At 48.0% G+C, this 22,831-nt stretch overlaps 5 protein-coding genes across 5 annotated transcripts; 3 read left to right on the forward strand and 2 right to left on the reverse strand.

Moving 5' to 3' along the window:
• Positions 1–1,746: 1,746 nt before the first annotated feature.
• Positions 1,747–2,657, forward strand: H6S33_007902 (uncharacterized protein; the record flags this gene model as incomplete). The annotated part of the gene is made up of 5 exons (XM_044839266.1): positions 1,747–1,833; positions 1,895–1,999; positions 2,063–2,098; positions 2,156–2,438; positions 2,494–2,657. 5 exons carry the CDS (start codon positions 1,747–1,749, stop codon positions 2,655–2,657), a joined length of 675 nt encoding a protein of 224 aa, XP_044688775.1.
• Positions 2,658–4,890: 2,233 nt separating this feature from the next.
• Positions 4,891–7,416, forward strand: H6S33_007903 (uncharacterized protein; the record flags this gene model as incomplete). Its single annotated transcript, XM_044839267.1, has 5 exons — positions 4,891–6,243; positions 6,306–6,926; positions 7,006–7,107; positions 7,178–7,273; positions 7,345–7,416. The coding sequence occupies 5 exons, from the start codon at positions 4,891–4,893 to the stop codon at positions 7,414–7,416; spliced, it is 2,244 nt and encodes a 747-aa protein (XP_044688776.1).
• Positions 7,417–13,130: 5,714 nt separating this feature from the next.
• On the reverse strand, positions 13,131–13,747 carry H6S33_007904 (uncharacterized protein; the record flags this gene model as incomplete). Its single annotated transcript, XM_044839268.1, has 3 exons — positions 13,131–13,206; positions 13,278–13,504; positions 13,577–13,747. The coding sequence occupies 3 exons, from the start codon at positions 13,745–13,747 to the stop codon at positions 13,131–13,133; spliced, it is 474 nt and encodes a 157-aa protein (XP_044688777.1).
• Positions 13,748–14,644: 897 nt separating this feature from the next.
• H6S33_007905 (uncharacterized protein) lies at positions 14,645–15,616 on the reverse strand (the record flags this gene model as incomplete). The annotated part of the gene is made up of 1 exon (XM_044839269.1): positions 14,645–15,616. The coding sequence occupies one exon, from the start codon at positions 15,614–15,616 to the stop codon at positions 14,645–14,647; it is 972 nt and encodes a 323-aa protein (XP_044688778.1).
• Positions 15,617–16,812: 1,196 nt separating this feature from the next.
• On the forward strand, positions 16,813–21,426 carry H6S33_007906 (uncharacterized protein; the record flags this gene model as incomplete). Its single annotated transcript, XM_044839270.1, has 1 exon — positions 16,813–21,426. One exon carries the CDS (start codon positions 16,813–16,815, stop codon positions 21,424–21,426), a length of 4,614 nt encoding a protein of 1,537 aa, XP_044688779.1.
• Positions 21,427–22,831: the final 1,405 nt, after the last annotated feature.

Consider the following 22,831-nt stretch of genomic DNA (forward strand, 5'->3'; position numbering starts at 1 on the left):
GGTTATCGCGCTATAGATCTATCCAGGCGCGATTGAAATTCAATCTCCGAATAGCAGAGCCCTTATAACAGTACCAACGTTATAACGTCGCAGGCCTCGAGCCTATATATAGCTAGCTCGCCTTTAATTACGGACTCATGATAAGTAATATCGTGGAATCCAAAGCTGCGTACACATCAAGACTCGGGTTAAATGCGCAGCTAGGGATGCGGGTTGAGTGGGAAAGTTTGTTTCAAATGACCAGCTATATATGCGTACGGGCATCGACCGATTGTTAGGATCGATGGCGATACTCGTTTGAGGTGCTTTGCAGTCTATAGATCTAGCTATACCCAGCTCTTCGGTATGTATACGTAATATGTACAGGTAAAAACATTATACAATCATTCATCATCACTTGATAATACCGCCAGTTGACGAACACGAATAGGGCAGGTTGATCATGAGCCAATGGGAATCGAAGAAACCTCGATATCTTGTAGCTTAGATGCTTCCTGCCATCAACTTAAAGCATTCGTTGAGTGACGGTGAACGACTGTAGGTACATACTTGTATGCTTGAGTGAGCCGCCGCGCGGGAGTGATAGGACCGATGAATACACCGCTGCGTCTATAGATCACGAGGTTAGATGAAGTTCTTGAAATCAGATGGAATTTGAATTAGATCTCGAGATCTCCTTGGCATTTTAATTCACGAAAGATATGATGTTCTCATCTTATACGATGGTCATACGAATACGTGCTTTCTAGCGGTATGCACTTAGTGAGTAATTCCATATGTTCTATAGTCTAGGATGTCGTAGGCTAGGAAGATTTTGCCTCCGAAGCTGGTGTCTATCTGATATGTAGATACATTAATTATCTCGTTCTATCATAGCTCCAATGACTAGCTCAGGAGCTAGGGGTGCCCTACTGTATGATGTACGTACATGCTGCATGATACATGCATGAGGATTAAGAAAGAATTTGCTTCTCGGGTTCATGTACTTCAATGACCCACGGTTATGGTACATACATATGTACTTATGTAGTAGTTAACTGCCATTAATTCATGGTGAGCCAGTTAGCAGCAGAGACTTTTAGCCAGTATGTACCTTAAAGCAACGAACAAAAAAATTATTTATTCCCAAGACTTCCAAGACACGCAAGTTGGATGCGATATAATATTTTCGACTGCAAGACTTAAGGATACGCCTAGAGATATTTTCAATCCCAATGCCTAAGATTCCCCTCTCGGAGTAATTTTGAGACTATGCGGGCCAAGGAACTAAGCATGCAGAAGGGAATTAATAATTTTTTGTTTGTGGATTTTTTTGTTGCTGGTGGCTAAAGGTCTCTAGTCAAGGGCGGGTGAGTACATGTGGTTACATGTAATTGGTGGGGGGCTGATCAGTGTTACAGCACCGTACGCGTGCTAGGCTTCACCCGGCGCGGCGATCATATCAGAAATACCCACTATCAAATTAAATCCTGACATCCGAATGGTCTTGCTGGTAGTAGAGAAAGATTCCCCTTTTACACCTGGCTAAAGCCAACACGTTTCAGCGGAATTATACAACTCTAAATATACAAAGCTCTAGATCTCTTGTCAAGCCTTTCCACTATCACCTCTTCGCGGTCTTCTGATTTTGCAACTCAATACTCAACAATACACTTGCAAGTTTTTCATCAACCAGTCAGGAAATAATTCCAGGAAATAATTCTAGGAAACAAGTCGCACTCTTTTCTTCCTTTCGTTCTCTCAGCTATGGAAAATTCTGCAAATCAAAGAGTCAGAAGGACCTTTGACATACGAATACAGCCCGCAAGTGACTCAACGAAGAAAACGGTCCTGGTATGTAAACTCGGTACTGATCTGGCGGCTGCACAGATCATGTACTCACTCCATTCTACAGCCAAAAAGAAAGTACTCAAGAGTAAATACACCGGAGTGGCGAAAGGATCAGGCAAAGATCAAAGTGAACCCTCTAGTAAGCGAGGTGACTCAATTTTTAGATAAGGTACTCACTCGTATTTAATCACGGTTCTGATCACTTACCTTAGCTAACATGAGTAAATCACAGAAAGCAGTTCACTGTACTCTTGCAGTCCAAACAGACGTAATAAACTCAATCTACATTGATTTTATTCTTAAGCATTCCGAGACTTAGACATAGCAGCCAGCAGGTAAACAGAGTCAGCGCTACTTTGGGTTATGCAATGACCCTTCGCCGGATGATGATGATTCCGATAAGGATGACCGATACGACGACAGCGACGATGAGGATGATGAGTACCGTCCCAAGCCAGAAAATACGGGTATGAGGATGAAGTCGAGTAAAGAAGGTAGCCCGGCGGTTGTAGAACCTAAATATGAGCAGACAGGGGGTGTCTTATGGTACCTCCTGGACAAGCTTGGATCAACTACAAAGTTCACGAATAGCGAAATTAGACACGAAGGTACAAAATGTTTCGCAACATTCTATTCAACATATGTAACTAACTCGTGGGTTAGCGCAGCGTGCTTGGCGCCGATATAAAGGATGCAGGCTCAACAGTAGCCAGAAGCTTTGTGTCTTATTAGCCGTCAACATCCGGTGCAGGCAAGCTACATTCATGGAAATCCTGAATGGCAAGGGGCAGGGAAAGATATCTGATCGCAAATTAGCCCTAAAGTAGAGACGCACGCGCCACACACACACGCTGTGATGTATCTTGGTAGCTGTACGTAGGAGAAACAAATTCAAGCCATTGATTCAATTAACCTTGACCACAGATAGGGACCTCTCAATACATTTTAACCTGATTTGTTCCAACCTAGCTACACACTCACAAAAAAAAGGGGGAAAAATACCACTGGAGATATGGCGAGGCCTAGGTGCCTTCGTTCCCTATAGCGTATAAAAAGAGAGCTCTTGTAAATGGTAGAAGAAATTCGCAATGGGCCGGCGGCTCATGTACTACATACTAGCTAGGATAAGGAAGCCAATTCTAAGTTGACGTGACTCGGATGTAGAGGGGTATGCAGATGCTAAGTAGAGGCTTATCGTGGGTGAAGAGTCCGGGGTAGTGTCCAGTAAACGAACTTCCATCGCATTATGCATGCATGGGAAACTAGGCTCCAGGGTCGTCAGATTTAGCGGGGATAGTTATAAGGCAAAGTGTGGGAGGGGGGGGGGCATCTGGCATATTAGGATAACTCAAATGATCTGGACCGAGATTTAGAACCTCTGGAAGAGTTCGTAAATTCTGTAGAGACGACGTTGTGGGATCAATTCGGGACAAAGGTTTCGCTCTCTAGCTGCAGTTTGAATTACCAGGCGGGGAAACCCATTAATTTTCCAAGATACGTTCGTACAGTTTCCTCGAATGAGTAGACTTAGATGTTAAATCTCTCTGTTTAAAGATGTCCTAGATTCTAATTGGCGCTGCTCCTGTCATCGTGATCTCGTGAATCGGCCATGACCTGTGTTCATTCCACCAGGGCGCCCATGTTGGGGGGCGAAGCTGAGGATGTGCGGAATTAACTCTGTATCCCAACTTCTAGCTAGCGTTAAAAAGAGTGTTTCATTCTCCAATGTCAAATATTCTGGAATAATATTTCCAAGGGTCAACTTGCAATTTCTTTCCACCTATTGAGAAGCAATTGATTGTCACTTCCATAATTCCACCTGTGTTATGGTAGAGTACTTGATCCTTTTGATAGGCCCCTTCTTAGCCTTCTCCGATTCATTCTTTTCATAGCAGGCGTTGTAGCCTTCCCTCTTTGTGCTAGTATAAAGGGAGATATGCTGTACTTGAAGGCTAATCCAGTTGATGGTTGGTTCAAGCTGGTGTCGATGGCCGGCCGTTAGCGCGTTAAACTGATCAAAGCATGCGATGCACTACCGGCCCCGCTCATTTTTAGTTGGTCGAAGGACTCTCAGGAGGCCTTTATAGACTGCTACGTGTCCGATAGATGACGTCCATGGCATCAATATCTATTATGCGAAACACTGGAACGAACGGTCACGCGCGGTGAAGACCTCTTCCTATATTATATCCTGCGCGCGGGCAGTGTTGCACTACATGTAGCTACATATAAGCACTTACTCTACATGCACTTGTATTAATAATATATATGCTACATATCAGTTAAATGGAAGGTATGTGTATGTAGTAACATCTGAGAGGGTTCATTCAATTACCCCGCCTAATAATGCTCCGGCCATGCATGCAAGATTTGGGTTATGCAGGCTCGTCTCTTTTGAGAATTCGAAAGATAAGTTTAATCTTCAGAACCCATCTTATCCGGCAGGATATCTTTGTGTAAATACATGTAACTAGTAGTGGCCCACCTCGCGATCCGCGAGTTGCACCTTGGATTATGGGTATCAAGTGTTCAATACATATTAGATTAGTGGCAGCTGGTTACATGTATGGCGCACAGCTTGATTCTGAAATGGCCTGGACCGGTCTTCAGCATACGTAACCTCGATTTGATGGCGTGGCCTGGCTTATCGGCCAAATTAATACGTGATACGCATTACATAGAGTAGAGCTCAAGTATGTACCTTGTTCCGTTGGTACATACATACATGTATCTAGGTAGAACACCATCAGTCTGTGTAACATTGCATAGAGCTATGTCAAGTAGAGTAGAGTAACCTTCTGTGACCAAGCTTTGAAAATCTTCATGCATAGCCTGATTGCGTGAATGGGGAGCTAAGGCAGCCACTGCGCGTGCTGATCATCAACTCCATCATCCTGTTCGTCCTTTGATAGCTGAAATATATCCAACTCCAGCGTCTTTCATATCTAGCATAGTTTTACTCTCTTGAATTACAAGGCACTCAGACGCCAGGTAGCTTCAATCTCCTTTCACGCCTTCAGCTTAATTGCGCAAGATCCACAAAGGAAGCTTCTAGCTACGATGACCGCAAGATGTCCCCTAACATACCTCGTGAACGATGTTCCACGCGGCGTATCCCCGATGGGTCTCAATCTCTTTCTCGCCGCTCTCGTAAGCGGCTCATCAATGACCGACTTCGAGGCTGGCCACTATATTGGGAAGAAACCCGAAGGCTCTCGCTTTGGAGATCTCGCTAGCTTCCTAGCATTCGTGGAGAGCACTGCCGTTACAGAATCCCAACTTGACGACGAGCTCAGTGTCGCAACCATCACATTTAAAGAACCCCCGAAATGGTTCAAGAGCCGCGATTCCGACCCCTATGGCTTCCCGAAAAAGACGAAGCTGGGCACTATCTGGAAGGGGGTTGATATGACTGCGAAAGATGACGATGGGAGAACTGCGTTCATCAGAGCGGTGATAGATGGCAATCTCAAGCTCGCTGAGACCCTAGCGGAGTACAGAGAGACCGACATCAATGCCAAGGACAATCAAGGCATGACTGCTCTGCATTGGGCTTGCAAGAACGGACTGGCGGACCTTACGGCATTCTGTCTCTCACTGCCGGGATTGGATGTCAGCGTCAAGTCTACCGCTGGTCTGACCGCGTTCGATGTAGCGTACCGTGAAGCCCTTTGGGATGACAATGATGCCATCCCGACTCTTTTCTACAAGAACATGTTCGAGATGGACGAGTACGACCCCGATAATGCACTCTTACGACTTCTCACGCTTACAGCGGACCCCCGAGGGAAAACCACGTTTCCCCAAGAAGCCCTATTTAGTCCATCGCGGAATGGCAATCTACCTCTTGTGCAGGCTCTACTCCAAAACATGAGCTTCAACAAGCCAATCGTGTCCAACAAATACAAAGAAACGGCGCTGCATATGGCAGCTGGAGGTGGTCATACAGCAATAGTGGTTCTGCTCCTAGGTCAGGAAGGTTATGAGATCAATGCTGTTACTAAGGATGGGTGTACGGCATTGCACTACGCCGCCCGAGAAGGCTACATCCAGACTGTCAAGGAACTTGTAGACCGCGGAGCAAGCCTGAACATGGAGGATATCGGCGGAAATACAGCACTAGATCTTGCGACGAAACATGAACATCAGTCAACTGTCCGGTTTTTGATGGAAAAGGGTGCACCCGTGTCGAATGCGAGGGACGGGATCAAGGACCAAGGAAAGGATAAACCTACACTCAACGGAGCCAATGGCCAGACAAATGATAAGATTGATCAAGCTAGCGCTGAAGCGGGCGGTCAAACGAACAGTAATTCAAATATCGTGGCTTCTCTCCAAGCGAATTTACTGGCACATCTTGCCCAAGCGGGCGGTCACGAGGAGCCGCACAAGAGCGAGCAGACGTCTCTCCAAGTGGGTAGCCAGAGGTTGCCCCCCTTATTAATGATCAAACGTCCCTAACAATGAGCGAGCAGTCGTCTACCCCAATTAACAACCAGAAGCCATCCCAATCAAACAAGCAGGTGTCCGCCCAAGTGAACGGCCAGAATTCCGACCAAAAGAATGATCAAATTGTCCAAATAGAGGTGGAACTAAGGGTGGAAGAGCTACTGCGCGATCATGGAAATGATATCAATCGCAGAGACGACCAAGGAATGACGCCGTTACATGTGGCTATCTTCAGCCATGATACAGATGCTGTGAGGATGTTGATTGACCAAGGTGCCAGCATCGAAGAGAGGTTCTTCACCTGGAAAACACCACTCGAGATTGCCGAAGATATGAAAGAGAAAGCAATCATGGCACTCCTGGAGAAGAGTGGTGCCAAGTCCAGCGAGCAGAACGCGCGGGAGCGAGAGCCAAAGTTGAAAGTACGGCAAATTACTGTTGAGAGGAAGACTGAACAGCTCGTCTTAAAACCGTTGCTCCAGATTCAGAGCGTTGCACATTTAGCGGGGGTTTCCAGGGCAGATTCTAGGCCGGATTTCATCGATGACGACGTAACGGATATGGAGATACCGTTGGATCAGGAGCTTGCCTCATCACCCACCAGTGAAACCTCCAATGTGACTCCTCCGGGTAATGAAGGCCGCGAGGTATCAATCCCGTTTTCCTTTCGCTCTTCGTTGAACCATAATTTTGATACTTATCCGGCAATGATATATATATATATAGGAGACTCAAAGCCCGGAGCCACCTCACCAGGAGCTTGCGGTCCACCAGCCATTGTTCATAGACATATCACGTAGTCAGACGCCGGAAATTGGGTATAACGACGTATGTCACTTTACACTTTACGCCACCTGATTATTCTTGGTTAGCTAACGCCAGTGGTGGCGCTCCAAAGAACATCGAGACTTTGCATGAAGTAGAATACGAAGGACATCACGAGGAAGACTATGGATGGACAAGCCCAGCACGGAGCATGTCGCCTGAGCCCGATGTATTCCCACACACATCCCCCCCCCCTCTTTATTGGAATCAATTCTAACGCTTTTCGTTCGACCAAAACAGTTCTCGGGGGGTTACGATGATGATGATGGATATGGCGGAGGAGGAGGGGATGACGGCTATGGGGACTGGTAGGGCGGCGGTGTAAATTGATAGGGTTTGTCCTTCTGCCACCGTAGGATCCTCGGGATTATAGCCGGTAAAGCTTTGTTTCTTTTGAAAACACCCACTGACCGACCTCGAGCAGTCTTTTTTTTTTCTTCCAATTAGATTATTCTCTCTTATCATCGTTAGGAACCCCTCGATATACGATTGAGGCGACAACACTCGGTAATTCTACACGGATCGCGATTCATGTATGTATGCAGGGCCCGCCCGCGCAAGACCTGCTTTTTCGTTTATTTGCGATGTTTGTATCACATTTGGCTCTGTACTCGACAGAGCGCCGGTTTCTTTATTTTTTTTTTCCTTCATCTGTTTCTATATATATCTCCCGCATTTGTGTACATACCATGCACCCCATTTCGTCTCCTATGTCCCAGATATTCTTGATCAGCCAGGTTGAAGCTCTGTCCTCCGTGTCCTGTCCAGAAGCCATGCGATACCCGAACCATCCGCCTCCAGGTGAGCCGCATACCAACTTGGCGGGTTTTACATTCTGCCCGATTCCTGGTCATTGGGGGGTTTGGACAAAAGGCTGCCTCGCACCTGTCTTGCCTGTTGGTTTTTCTCGATATAGTCGCCCACTGTCCAAATCCAAGTTAATACACAAAATAAAAAGTCTAGCAAGTGCACCACTAGCTACTCGCCCTCTGCCCGCTCCCCTTCCTACACACATACATATCATCGAAATACCCCGTTTAAACCGCCGGACAACTGTTCTGGAATATATAGCCATCTGATGACATCTCCAGCTTGCGCATATCCACCTAGTTATAGCTGAGCATGAGACGGAGCGGGCCATGTGGTGAGAGAGCCTGTATGTAGTATGTAGCAAAGCCGGCTTTAGCATATGTAGGCCATATAAGCCAACATATACCCCAACTGTTGAAGCCCCACACGCGCATGGGAGTTGCATCGTGTCTGTTAGATTCGGTGTCCTTGGCGGTGTTGTATGCGGGGGCCGTGAGTGCGGCCCGGAGTGTAGCTTTCTATGGTTTGGGGGGGGGGTGTTTGTATACAGGGGATGCGTGGCTATATGAGGTTATGGGCATGCACAGGGGCGTAACCTTTGGGTGGTCGTGCGGCGACTTGTAGTACGACACGAGCTTGTATCTTTGCAACACATGAGTCGAGGTACGCTCTACAGACCGATCCTACGGAAAGGAGAGGCGATCATCAAGCCGGGTATACACACGCACGTATAGACAGTACTCGTATTTTCCTGACGTTTGTAAAAGGAACCGCTATTGCATACCATACTAAATTGTGGACTTGGCGCGTATTTGTATGGTATGCAATAGTGGTTCCTTTTACAAACGTCAGGAAGATACGAGTACATACATGTATCCACCACCACAAGTGCAGTAACGTCGACCGCGGTCCGTCCGCAGCGGGGGGGAAACCAGGAAGGAGAAGGCACATGTGCTGTAGTAAGTACAGATTGTGTCCAAATAGCGGCAAAAGAGACAGTACGCCCAGTGGGGTTGTTGGATGCACCATGCAAGTCCCCCTGTCTGTGCGCACTCTTCTGTGCGTGCAAGCACTGTGCTGTATGTGTTGGTTGTATGTCTCGACGTCGCGATCGTTCCCCCGCCTGCAGGGTCCCATCCCACCATGCACGGACACGCACCCCGGCACGGCACGGCACGTCATCTGCAGGTACCCGTGCGCAGCATCCCGGTGGGCGGGGTGCTGGGAGCGGTAAGATGAGGGTGACAGGATAGCGATAGCGATAGCGATAACAGCGCCACTCATCACCGCGGCTGGTTGTGGGAAGTACAAGGCTGGTGGGGTTGTGTGCTGTGGCGGCGGTATGGACGTGGAGTGCATGTGCTCAGGGTGTGACGGGGGAGGGAGGGAGAAGCAGCTAGCTGGAAGTGGGTGTGTTTGGTCTACAGCGAGGAGCAGTGAGGGGCGCATGGTTGAAGCCGGGTTTCCATACCTGGCCTCGGACTGCTGGGCTTGGGATTCGGTGAGTCGGTGCTTGTCTCCACGATTCATAAAAAGGGCGCCGTTCCGCCCGTCAGCGGACAGCAGCATTCAGATGGATCTTAAGCAGTCCATCTATATATGTATCCGTCACTGATGCAGTCCGTTGGTTTAATTTAATTGTTTACTAGTGCGGAGCGCAGCGGTTGGAACCCTAACCCTGGGATGCGAGTGAGAGTCTGTGACTAAATAGATGCTCAGGATTTTACAAAGATAACAGGACGGTGGGTAGTATCGATTTATAGAGGTGGGGGGTATTTCTGTGTGCAAACAGCCTTGAGTGCTTGTTTGAGTAATGGAAAGTCTACTCTACAGGCGTGGGTTAAGATGGCTGGGTGGTGATTGATCACAGGGGCGTGTGATGGATGAGAGTACGCATTTAGTTTGGCTAGGGTCTGTTGTTGCCTTCGATAGTTGTGATATACAACCAGTCTGGAGATTGGATTGAAGTATGTCATTTATCCAGCAACCTTTCCTTCTTTCTGCATTGATACATGTCTTAATTCATAACTCAACCTAACTAAACTAACCAGCCAACGCAACTCCACATTCGCACACCGACTTCCAAAGCGGGGATATCGTCAAGAGGACAATAGAGGCAGACAGATGGGTAGCTGTCCAGCACATATCAAAGTTTCCCAAAACACAGGCCACCTACGCCCAGTCGTCCTCTCATGACCAGGCTTATGAAGACAATCCTCTCTAACTCGTGTAAGATGAGTAAATAGCTGTGTGTGGAGTGGAAGGGTGGTAAAGCTCCAGAGCTTAAAGAAGCGGGCCGGGGTGAACACAGTCATATCAATTAAAAGCGCCAGAACTTGTAAAAGGCTAGTCCAGTCTCGTCCTTACCTCATCCATACAGGGCCCTAAGCATACACAACCTCGCACCAGCTCGCGGCATGTGAGATATCCCTATTAATCATCGCTGATCAGGAGTTGGTTGGGATTGCCAGTGGGTTCTAGAGAAATAACTTCTTTCGTTTCCCCAAGGTAGTCATCGCTGATCAGGAATTGGTTGGGATTGCCAGTGGGTTCTAGAGATATAACTTCTTTCGTTTCCCCCAAGGTAGTCAGCAGAAACCCCGGTATGCTAATGCACAGCAGATGATCCTGTGGCGCGGTAAAGTAATATATGTCAGTGTCCCCTATACTCCAGGTCCTGTCCTTCTTGTAGTCAGAATTCCGGGGAAGGGGCGCGTAGAATTGAGAATATTCCAGGAATCCCCTGGTCTTCTCTGTGAGTACGAGAAGTAGCGTATTCATGCCCTCGCACCGTTACGTAGTCCTACAAGCCTTTCGGGCCATGTCTGTCGTTCTACTGCGGATAATGTCGGTGCTGTGAGTATGTGAACTGCATTGCGCCGGAGGAGGTACAGTGGTAGGACCCTGAAGTCGGGCGCTGTGTGGAGGAGCTCGAGGATGACCTTTTCGGAGGAGGACTTGACTTCTCCTTTGATGGCGCAGTAGCGAAGTGATACGGGCTCAGGGGCCTAGAGATGGTAAGGTATTGTAGCCGATCTTGGGGTGTACGGAGGTGTAGGATGGTCAAGATGAGGAATCGGCTGTTTGGGGGAATACTGGATGTCGTGTCGGTGCGGCGCTGAGGCGTGTACGCGCGATGTTTGTATTCCCGAGTCATCAGTGGAACTCTGTGTAGACCAAGAACCCTCTGGGCTTTGCCGAAGACTCATTGTATCGCGCTTGCGATGCTGGGTTAGATTTCCCTAGGAGCAAAAAATTACTGTCGGCACCAAAGATGCTCATCTCCGGCCGAATTAAAGAATCGCTGGAGATTATCAGCGTCGGCATCAGCTGTATACCAGCTAGGATACCCGCGCTCGTCCTGATGTAACTGGAATTGGGTTTCAGTTCTCCACCGAGATGCAGACTGAATTAATGAGGTTGGTGATGCTCCTGTTAATTCTGGCTCTTGGTCTCGTTGTAGTTGTTGCTGTATACATGTATCACTCAAGTATAAAGGTTTATCATACGCTAGATCTGTGCAGGCTGTATCACGGCTACATGTATGTACCTTACTCTTCGTCCAGCTTCTAGGTCCTGGGCCGGTGGGTCCGGCGCCCGAGTGAAGAAGTCAAAGTCACAGGACACGGTCACAGTCCTCCCCATGCGCGGGTGCATGCCCTCAGGTCTGTGGAAGCAGGTCAATTGGCCAGACCATTAATCTGGGCGTATCTGATGATTGGAAAGTTTTAAAGCGACAGAAACGTATCTCCTTTGCTTATTGCAATTGAGCTGAACTTTGAGCTTTCTTCTTCTAGGCGACAAACCACAAAGACGAAAGTGCACTTTATTTTTGTTTTCCTCAGCTCTCCGCTCCTCACACAGCTACATTGCTAGGGGAATGAGCTGGCTCCCCCGATGCATGCTCAGCGAGCTAGGCTGCGCAGGAACTGGGGTCAGGGTATGTGAAGCGATTGGCGAGCACCGGGGTGCTCTCTGTCTCGCTATGTCTCTCCCGACTCTTGCTCAGGATAGGTATGATCCAGTAGGTATGTATGTATCGATGGGTATTATATTGCGCATGTCTGAAAGCACATAGCGCGAAAAAAATAAACAACTGCAGATCTACACGACCGGCCGGTCCGCATGGATACTTCCCCGCAGCGCCCGTGTGCGCATTGTGCGAGGGGGATGTGCTTCCAGGGTGAGACAGTTGGGGGAGATTAAGGGAATAGGTACATATGCACCTATCGATACGGTACATACTCGTACACACATGCATGTTGTGGCGTCAAGCTCGACGACCATCGATATCAAATATTCGGCAACACCCGGTATTTCTTCACGCAGGTTGGTAGAGTATTGGCCCTCCCGCCCGACGCGACGGGAAAGCCATCGGGAAAAGATTCAATAATTCACGGCCATTGTTTGTCGCAAAAGCCTGGTGGTGGACGTAGCTAGCTGTGAGTGAGGTCGGTTGTGACCTAAGGGACTTGGAATAACCCTAACCCTGTTGATATGCTTGAACGATAAACTCCCAAACTGGACACTTACGGTGATTACACATTATATTGTTTCTTTCCGTGGATTAGTGAGTAATTCATTGCCTAGGCTCGCTTCGGGTGCGCAGTAGATAAACGTGAGCGGTGGAACTCGCGAAACATCAGCTAGAGGCCGGTACCTCATTATCACGTTAAGGAATACATACATATAGCTGGTAATCTCAATACCCATAAATTGAGGTTTAACAAAAGCCATATACAAGGCTAGAGAAGCTGTAACAGAGTGACATGTAGCTAATGTAGACGCTGCCTTGAGTAAATCATATAAATCGAACTATGGAGTTGAGGTAAAAACGAGTGATATATGGTGATTAACGAGTGGCTTTTGCTAAGTTTCTACACTTCTCTTACCTCAACGCCCCTTAACAGGACGACATCGCCAGAAATGGATTATGGTGTAGATTAGAGATAGTAAATCTCTTCTCTTGGTGGCCCTCTACTCATCTACTGTCTCTCATTGAAAGTATTTTGCGCGTAGCTATTGAGAAGATGGATTGGGTATATATTATCTGCTTCTGTTATTACCAACACTGTTCCCGTGTCGCTCAAAATATTCCCTCGAAACCACGCTCAATGTCGATCTCAAACATCCGTTGCGTCTGAGATATCCCACCATCATAGACTCTGGTATAGTATCCCTCTCTTCAAACAAAGCCTCCGAGCCTCAGTACCGTTTCACTCCAGTCTCTTGAACCCAACAAACTTATCCCGTCTCTCAAACGACGGCGATTCCCAGCAAAAGTTCACAACCCTACCACACACCAAGATCAGCATTTGCGCGTCTCCCGTAAGTTTTGGAAACGGGTAGACTATTATACATACCCCCCATCACTCTGCAGATCGAAATCCCCGGCTTTGAAAACCCACACGTGGTACGACCACCATATCGGCAGCCAGCCCCATCGCCAAGATATAACCTCCGTCGGGCCCTCACCACCGCCGACGACATCCTCGAACTTGGTGGTGTATTTGCTGCCTGTGTAGACGAGGAGTACGTGGTGCTGATCCGTCGCCGTGCTGTATGTGACGGAGAGGCGACCGGCCTGCTCCTGGAGCGGGACGAAGTGAGATCAGTATATATAAGTTCATTACCCCAGGAGAGTAGTAGGGGAATGGCGTACTTGCACCCACGCCCCGCGCTCACGATGGGTGGGGTCTTTCATCCGCAGCATAAGACTGATTGTTGTCCCCCAGCCTGTGCGCTGTGGGCGTGGGCGAGCGGAGGAGCATTCGACGCGTGTAGCTTGCTGCTCTGCACTTGGGTTGCTGGGGCTTTCTCGAGGTTCGGACATGTTGAGGTTGGTGGGATCCGTTTCGGTTCTGAAAGCACGATGTTTGTAGATCTAGATTGAAGGAGGACTCGACAGAGGATAGGGCGGAGTGCCTTTATCTTAAGCTTTATTATAACAGATCCTAGCTAGCTAGCTGGGATGTTGGCGGGGCGGGCCGCTCGGATAGCTGACATGGAGTATATGCCGATCCCCTTTATATATGTAGGGACATGCATGAAGATTCCGGATTGCTGGGTGTACTACTATTATTGGCCATACAAAAATACGCCAAGCTCATGATTTTGGGTGTATGCAATAATGGCCCAGTTCAAAAACGTCAGGAAGATACTAGTACATGTACGCACTTGATTGCGAGCCAAAACGCATCGTGAAGAACGTGGGAATTGCAGGAATTCACTGTGAAGCAGCAAGATGTAAAACAGCTTGGCAGACCGCGATGTTGCTATATGAAGAATTATCCTCATAACGCGATATCAGATGGGAATTAAGCCTCGATGAACCAGCTCGTTGTTTGCTAATATTTACGTCTAGGAGCCATTTAAATGCGTTCAAGTCATAAATGTAATGGACGGGACCATCTTTAGTTACTTCCGGGGGCGTTGGAGGTCGTGGGCGCCAGCTGCAGCGGCGCGGGCCAGTATACGTATATGTAGAGCTTGGTCTATGTACATGTGGTGCTCGCCATCCAGATTCTTTATTTCATTATTTCAGCATATACTCACCCATATTACATCCCCTCGCAACCCGGAGGTTATCGAGAGCGAATGACATGTGCAATGTAATGATTGTGTGTTGTGCGATAAAGATGTAATCTCACACTGAAACTACATACGTACATCTAAATTTTGTCTATAGGATCAACATGATGAAGCGCAGTTGCCGTTTCTCATTCCACCGCTAGAAGACAAACTCTATTCCACCGCTTTCGGTAACATACTTCTCAGTAACCTTGTTACTTTTAACACCCACTGGACGGACACCTTTTTTTTCTTCATCGATGTCTTCCTCGTCTTCCCCATCATCCTCATCCTCATCCTCATCCTCATCATCTTCATCCTCATCCTCATCCTCGCCCTTATCCTCGCCCTCATCCTCATCCTCGTCCTCGTCCTCGTCCTCCCCTCCCTCGTTAATTTCAACCTCCACCACATCATCTACCCCTGTTGAAACTTCTCCCCTAACACCCAGACAGGGCTTCCATCGATTGTTCGGCTCAAGGAAGGCTGTCTCGACTTTACGGCTTGAATACCAGTTAAACTTGACTTTCCTGTATTGTACGGCATATATCTGTTCACCTGGCGTAGCGAACATGCGTTGAAACCTGTGGCCTTGTCCGCTTCCAGCACCTACCTCAGCGGTAAGCTCGAACCCGCCAACCCCGGGTATGCCACCACCAGTGATTTTAACACCCGTACTCAAGTCTCCGCTCTCGGAGATGCGGCCTCGTTCGGTGACACGGGCATCGACAAGAGTGTGGAATCCAACAACTAAATAAACATTGGCATCATCCTCTATCGCGTGATTAAGCCATGTGCGTGACTCGGGGTTCCCGCACGCCCGGGCAAACCACGCTTTCGAGTTGTCCAACAGGAATGTGAAGGACTTTGCCGCAGAGAAATCGACGAGATAGTCGTCCCGGTTTTCAAACGTCATGGAGAGAAGGCTGGCAAGCCGAGTTCGAAGGCCCGACGCTCGCACTGAAGACCTGATCTCTTCAAAGTCATGGAGGGGGCTTTTGGTGAATTTTGGTGACTCGGTGGAGGGGTCGATGTAATCTTGCTGGGGATAGCGGGTGTTGAGGACTAAGCGGCCGAGCTTGATTGCCTCAAGTGAGAGGGGGCTGCTTGGGAAGATGCTTTTCGGCGCCATGAAGAGCGGCGTTCTTGTATGTCCCGATTGATTTCTCACATGCACAACGAGAAGTCTTGCCGGTGGAGGGAGATAGATACGAGGATGCAAGGACTTGGGGAGCGGGGTTTGCGCGTGCTGATGAGAAGTGGGAACCTCTTCATCAAAGCAGTCTCGGAAACCTCTCACTCGTGGTGGAATAATTATAGGATATTTAATCGCGATCGTTAAGGATAGAGATCGAAACAACCAACATCTTCCCCACTGTCTGTGGGCTCGTCAAACGTGCAGATTCCTACAGCCGTGGTCGCACAAATCGGAATCAATGACCAATGGAATATCCTCATACCGATCTGTTTCTATATCTCGATTCCCATACACCGTTAAAACTAGATTGTACTTCTGAGGATGATCAACCAATAGTTAAGGAGATAATCCCTGGCCCGAGATGGATAGTTTGGCCTTGGCGCTATAAACCAACTCTGTCAGCTATCAGACTAGACAGAATCCGTATTCACACTGTGTAGATAGGCAGGTATGGCCGTAGAGTAGTGATAGCCTGATAAGGTTTTACTGAAAAGATCTTGGCGGCTGGGGTTTCGTCAAAGGAAGCGTTGCTAGCTAAGTTCGCTATCATGATGCTCTTCAGCGCTGTAGCTATCATAGCTACATACATAGTATTATAGATTAGTGCGGCTAGAAACGGCATCTAAGATACTTATTAAGTGGGCTGTTTTCCTTTTTCCTTGTTAGGGAAAAGCACCCCTGGTTTGATCAACGGACTTCGCCAACTCCTCTATTTAATATTTGAACAATTCCCCAGGTCTAGGTCGCGGCGTTTGCTCAGTCCTGGCGTTTGCTCAGTCCTTCTGTTCGCATTGAAATCTCTTCATACCCGGATAATCAGCTGAGGTAGGGTCATATCTAGCGAATAAGCCCTCAGATTTAGATACATTACTAATGGAGATAATGGTACAGGAAGTTTCGAAATCTAGAGATTTTCAAACACTACCCCGCCCCGCATCAAGACACCTCCGACTTTTGAAGAGAACGGCGGTTGGGTCATGATACATATTACCTGCATAAACCACATATATCTATATCGAGAGTATATCAAACGGGAAGAAGCAAGTGACTTTACAAATTTGAAATATTTGATATTACACGTTGCACCAAAATCCGACTGAACATCCCAAAGGATGGAAAGTATTTTTACGATGCCACGGTTTCTAGCTGGGGAGAGGTTCGGTGCCTGGTTTAATCGTTTTCTGGGAGCCAAGCCTCCAGCTAAGGATCCCAATACTACGGCAGCTGAAACTATCCTGGATGATATTCAGCGTATCGAAGCCAGCTTAGCTATTACTCCACTGCATAGGCCACACCGTGCACACCTTTTGATGCAATTGAGTAGCTGCCTAGCCAAAAGATATCACCAAGATGGAGACTTAGAGCACCTGGAAAAAGCCATCGAGCACCTCCACCTTGCGCAAGACATGAAGGTATTGGATAGCTCCACGCGTGCACATATATGCGCGGATCTCGGTTCCTGCCTGTTGCAGCGGTTTCGCCATTTCGGAGAAACCACCGATCTCCTCAAAGTTATAGATTTTATAACTTTCTCTTTATCGGAAGTGAGCGAGGACCTTGCAATGCGTGTGGAACTCTTGAACCGACTCAGTACGGCTTTACGCCTTCGGTATGACGCTGTGGAGGAATTGGACGACTTGAACGGAGCGATACGGCATCTACAGGAGGCTGTGGAGACAGTGACAGCACAGATGAATGTCCCAAATCATCAAATAATGCTTAGAAATCTCTCATCACTCTTCCATATACGATATGAACGTCTCGGGGACTTGGCTGATCTTGACTCCGCGATAAAGTTCATGGAGGCTACTATCTCAGCGACACCGGTGGACGATCCTTTGACTCGGGGGCACTTGCTTTATTACCTGAGCACTTCTGTGCTGCAGAGGTATGAGAAGCTACACAATCTACATGATCTCGAAGCGGTCATGGAACAGACGCTTGCAGCGCTTCAGGTGTTACCGGCGGGGCATACACTCGTAGTGATGCTTTTTGAAAACATGAGCAACGCACACGAAGCGCGCTACAACCTACAAGAAGATCCTAATGACATAGATACAGCCATCTTATACATGAAAAAGGCAATAGAAAAAACAGAGGCTAAAGACGTTTACCAACGTGCTGTTCGATTAACCAATTTGTCCAACATGTTCTTGTCTAGGCACGAGGAACGCCCTTCCGACTCTGACCTTAATGAGGCGATTGAATGCGCAAGTAAGGCTGTCCACTATGTTCGCCGATCTGACGATACTGCTCCTCTATCGAATATGTTGACAAATCTGGGGATATGTTACAATACGCGATTCCGATATACGGGTTTCCAAGACGCGGGGGATCTGGAAAGGGCCACCGATGCCGCCAGATCTGCTATCGAAGTGCTTGGAGTAACAAACCTTGACCATCCGGATCGGCCAGGTCTTCTCTGTAATCTAGCAGCCGGTCTCAGCAATCGCTATTTATTGTCCAATGACTTGAATGATCTGGAGGTTGCAATAGGGAACCTGAATGAGGCGATAGCTAGAATGCATGAAGCGGATCCTGATCGCGCCAACATGCTGATCAACATGGCCTCGCTCCTCGACCTCCGTTACAAACGTCTACGAGCGGTCAGTGACCTAAACGATGGGATCAAGTACGCCGAAAAAGCATTAGAAGTAATTTGTAACCAGAAGAGGGAGACTGGCCGAGCACTTCGCACCCAGGTTGAATATACACGCACACTCTGTCACCTGCTCAATATCCGCAGCCAAAGATTGAACTGCCCACAAGATCTTGATTCCGCAATACTACATGCAGGATCTATGCTGGGCGTACTGCCGGACAGTCATCCAGACCGCTCAAAGGTTCTGAAAGATTTGAGTGTTTACCTGATCATTCGGTATAATAGACAGCAGGCACTGAGTGACCTGGATGAAGCTACGGTCCACATGAAGTCCTGTATAGAAGAGACTGCCAAAGATGATCCCGATCGAGTGAGTAGATTGAATCAACTTGCGGTTATCCTTATTTCTCGCTATAGTCGGCTCAGAGAACCGGCCGACCTCAAGGAGGGCATTGAACATGTCGAAGAAGTATTGGAAATGACACCTGAGAACGATCCGAAGCGTGCAGAGAGCCTGACCTATCTTAGTAATCTGCTCCGATGGCAGCACCGGCGACTTGATGCCGCAGGTTCTCTCCAGGCCGCCGTGGCGTGTGCAGAGGCAGCTGTGAGAGCAACCCCGGCCCTCCATCCAGACTATAAGTGCAGGCTGGGAGACCTGAGCGCTGCCCTCCACGCCCGTTATGATAGGTTTGGTAATATAGAGGATCTAGAACTGGCAATTCGCCATACTGAAACCTGTCTCAAAGATACCGCGGTGGGGAGCCCGGGGCGCACTCGTAGCCTGATCGACCTGGGTGGGATGCTTAGGTGCAAATACCGTCGATTCGGAGCACTTTCAGACCTAGAGGCTGGATTCGAATACATCAAGGCTGCCGTGGCAGAGACACCGCTCGACCACCCAGACAGAGAGAGGATAGTGAACACCCTTGGCCCTTTTCTTGGTTCTCGTTATGCGCGGTTAGGCGCCTCTGCCGACCTCGAAGCCGCAATTCAGCGTAGTAAGGCTGCTCTTGAGGCCACAAAACCAGATGACCCTTCCTTCGCTGATAGGCTTGAATCTGTGGGGGGCTATCTGACAACTTTGTATATGGCATACCGTACCCCCTGTGACCTGGATGAGGCAATCCAGCATATTGAAAAGGCTCTGGAAATCACTCCGGAGGATGATCCCGAGCGTCCTGGTAGGCTGTCGAGTTTGGGCAAATGTTACCACGTCCGGTTTGAGCACTCGGCTTTTAATGATAGAAATATGAACGACCTTGATGCAGCCATCGAATATGAAAATCAAGCTGTGCTGGCTACACCTCTTGACGTACCTTCCCGTGCACACAGGCTCACTTGCCTTGGGACAAATCTGAGATTAAGGCACAAGTTAAAGTTGCAAAAGGGACTCTATGCAGATGATGATCGGACAAGAGCATTCAATGCTTTTATCGACGCCTGGAAATGCCAGACGGCACCCCCGAATACCCGTGTGCAGGCAGTTTGGCGCGCCGTCAAATTCTTCCAGTCATACGAACTAATATCGCCGTTAGAGTCTAGTATCCTACTAGAGGAGGCCGTCGAATTGTTACCTAAGATCAGTCTACGGTCGCTGGAGCAAGATGACCAGCAACAGCTACTGTCAAGCTTGTATGGGCTCTCGTCACTAGCGGCCTCGTCTGCACTAGAGGCAGGACGTGGAGCATACATCGCCTTGAAACTGCTTGAGCTTGGGCGAGGAATCATCACTGGCTTTGCAATCGACAATCGGAGTGAAATGTCAGATTTACAGACGTCACATCCAACCTTGTTCGATTCACTCATCAATCTTCGAACAGAGGCCAACTCGCCATTGCCAGAGAAGGGTACAGGGAATCCGACGGATTATCTAAATTCCTCAGCATCGAAGCGGAGGATTGCTCTGGAGCAAATGGATGCTCTCTTGGAAAGGATCCGTGAGATACCCGAGTACAAAGGCTTTCTCCTACCGCCCAGCCCGGAATCCTTGATGAAAATGGCAGAGCACGGCTCAATCGCTATCATGTGCGCCACCCCTCTCCGGAGCGATGCCATTATCATCACAAAGTCTGCAATAGAATCGATCGAGCTTAAAAAGTTACTTTACAAGGATGCCAAAACCAAAATGCGAGACATGGCGATGAATTTAGTTAGGGGTGGATTCGGGACCTGGGGCAAGAGAAACAAGGAGATGGTCAAACTTCTGGCTTGGCTTTGGGAGACGGCTGTAAAGCCCGTGTTGGATAAGGTAAATCCAGAGTCGAAGAACTCAAGGATCTGGTGGATTGGGATCGGGGAATTGAGTAGGGCACCTTTCCACGCCGCCGGATATCATAAGAAAGGGTGCTCGAAATACGCCATGAATAAAGTCATCTCCTCCTACATCCCAACAGTAAAGTCTCTACTGTACGCTCGTCAGCGGGACTTGAGATTAAACATGACCTCCACGCTTGATTCTCAACTTCTCCTGGTCACCATGCCCTCAACCCCCGGGCATCCAGACTTGCCTAGTGTTCAAGGGGAGGTCGCAGCCCTTGTTGAAATCGTTGAAAATAAAGAGCCCTTTGATAAGATAGTACCTTGGAAGACAAAGATCTTACAAGAGCCCTGTGCCAAGGGCGTGATGGAACAGCTTCCTGAGTTTGATGCGGTTCATTTTGCTTGCCATGGTGTTTCAGATAGTAACAACCCATCGAACAGCAGTCTACTCCTTTTGAATAAGGCTGTTGAAGGAGATAGCATTGATAGGTTGACGGTACGAGATATATCCAGAGCAACCTCCTCAAAAGCCCAGCTTGCATATCTCTCAGCCTGCAGCACTGCCGATAATGCTGCAATTGAGTTGGGAGACGAGACCATTCATCTCGCAGGCGCCTTTCAGCTTGCGGGCTTCAACCATGTTGTTGCCACTATGTGGCAATCGAGAGACACAGCGTGTAAAACTGTGGCAGAAGGTTTCTACACTAGGTTATATCGTGGTGATGGTGGTGGTGGTGGTGGAAATAGCGGGGCGGGAGGTAATTCGGGAGATACGCATCTGGCGGTCAGCATGGCTCTTCACGAGGCGGTGAAGAAAGCAAGGGCTGAATGTAGAGATAGGCCACTTACCTGGGCTCCGTTCATTCACACGGGGGCATGAAACGTATCTGTCACAGGAATATATATATATTTTTTTTGGCGCTGCTGCCGTGGAATCTGTAACTAGCCCAACGCGATAAATATGAGATACCAAGGCTTTTCCGTGGGACTTTGAGGTGAATGATAGTACCAATAGAACTATCAGTCGGGGAGTGATCTTGAAGATATAAGTATCCATATGCGCCTAGTGAGCCCCAGATCGACGGCCATACGAGTCGAATTCACTTTGTGAAAATAACATGACTTGATGATCAAAACCCGATAGTTGATAGGCTGTACATGTGTACTTCGGGAACAGCCAGCTAATTAGAGGCCGGGATGTAGTATAGGACGGAACTACAACGACGCAACGTCGAAAAGAAGCCTAACTCAATGAAGCCCAACGCAATGAATTCGATTAATTGTGCTTGATAATTAATTATTGTTACCAATATACGGGTATTTCCCTCCAGCAAAACGCATGGGTATGATACTTTCTCCGCGTCGAGGTGTTATATCAGGTGCGGGGCACATCGCGCGTTGAGGTTGAGGTTACGAGTCTAACGGTTGCCACTCACCTACCCTTCCTTGTGAATACTTGCGTAGGTTAAAAAATAAATATATCTCCTTGCCATCTAGATTGCCAGAGGGACTGCGGTTTAATCCAGTTTCAAAACCCTACTTCCTTCAAATAAACCTTTATATCAATAGTCTTGGATCGCGTTTTGTAGAAAACTATGTGCGGAAATAGTACTGAATATTTCCGACATGAGGGTAAATAGTAGGAGTATATATACTAAAAACAGGTGGCAATAGTAGGTTCTAGAAACCCTTAATAAGATATTCTTAGCCCTACTAGATAACCCCGGAAAATGACTCTTGGCAATGATCTCAAAAACATGTCACATATAAATCCATACAAAAATAACTCTACCCGGGGATTTACCTCCCAGGGCGAAAGTACAAAATCAACACGTTTTGGCTTAGTGTTATTGAGTGATGATTTATGATCATTGGCGCTGTGGTGCGGGTTACGCGTATACGTTGGTCCGACTCAACTGTGACGTGGCTGAACCCGGTCAAGCATTCTCAAACTGTAGGTATTTACATAAAACTACAGGCTTGGATATATGCGGCACCGTATCATCACTCCTCCATACTCGCATCTGAGCATAACCTATAATACCGGGATCATGATCACGAACAGCCTGAAAACGTCACGGCCGGAGGTTTAGTTAAAGGGTAATATAAGCCTACGAACTTCATTAAATGACCTTTCATGGACCCAAGGTTACAGACTGAGATCAAGAGGTTTGTTTTGGGATTTATTGGAACCAACCAACCACGAAAAGGTGTGAGCATGTCTCGACGGATTGTTGGATACACACATGTACTACACAGTGATGCCCTTAAACTCGCTGGCTAGT

Source organism: Morchella sextelata (genome assembly GCF_020137385.1).
Source record: "Morchella sextelata strain SCLS chromosome Unknown scls_24, whole genome shotgun sequence".
Classification (NCBI taxonomy): Eukaryota; Fungi; Ascomycota; class Pezizomycetes; order Pezizales; family Morchellaceae; genus Morchella; species Morchella sextelata.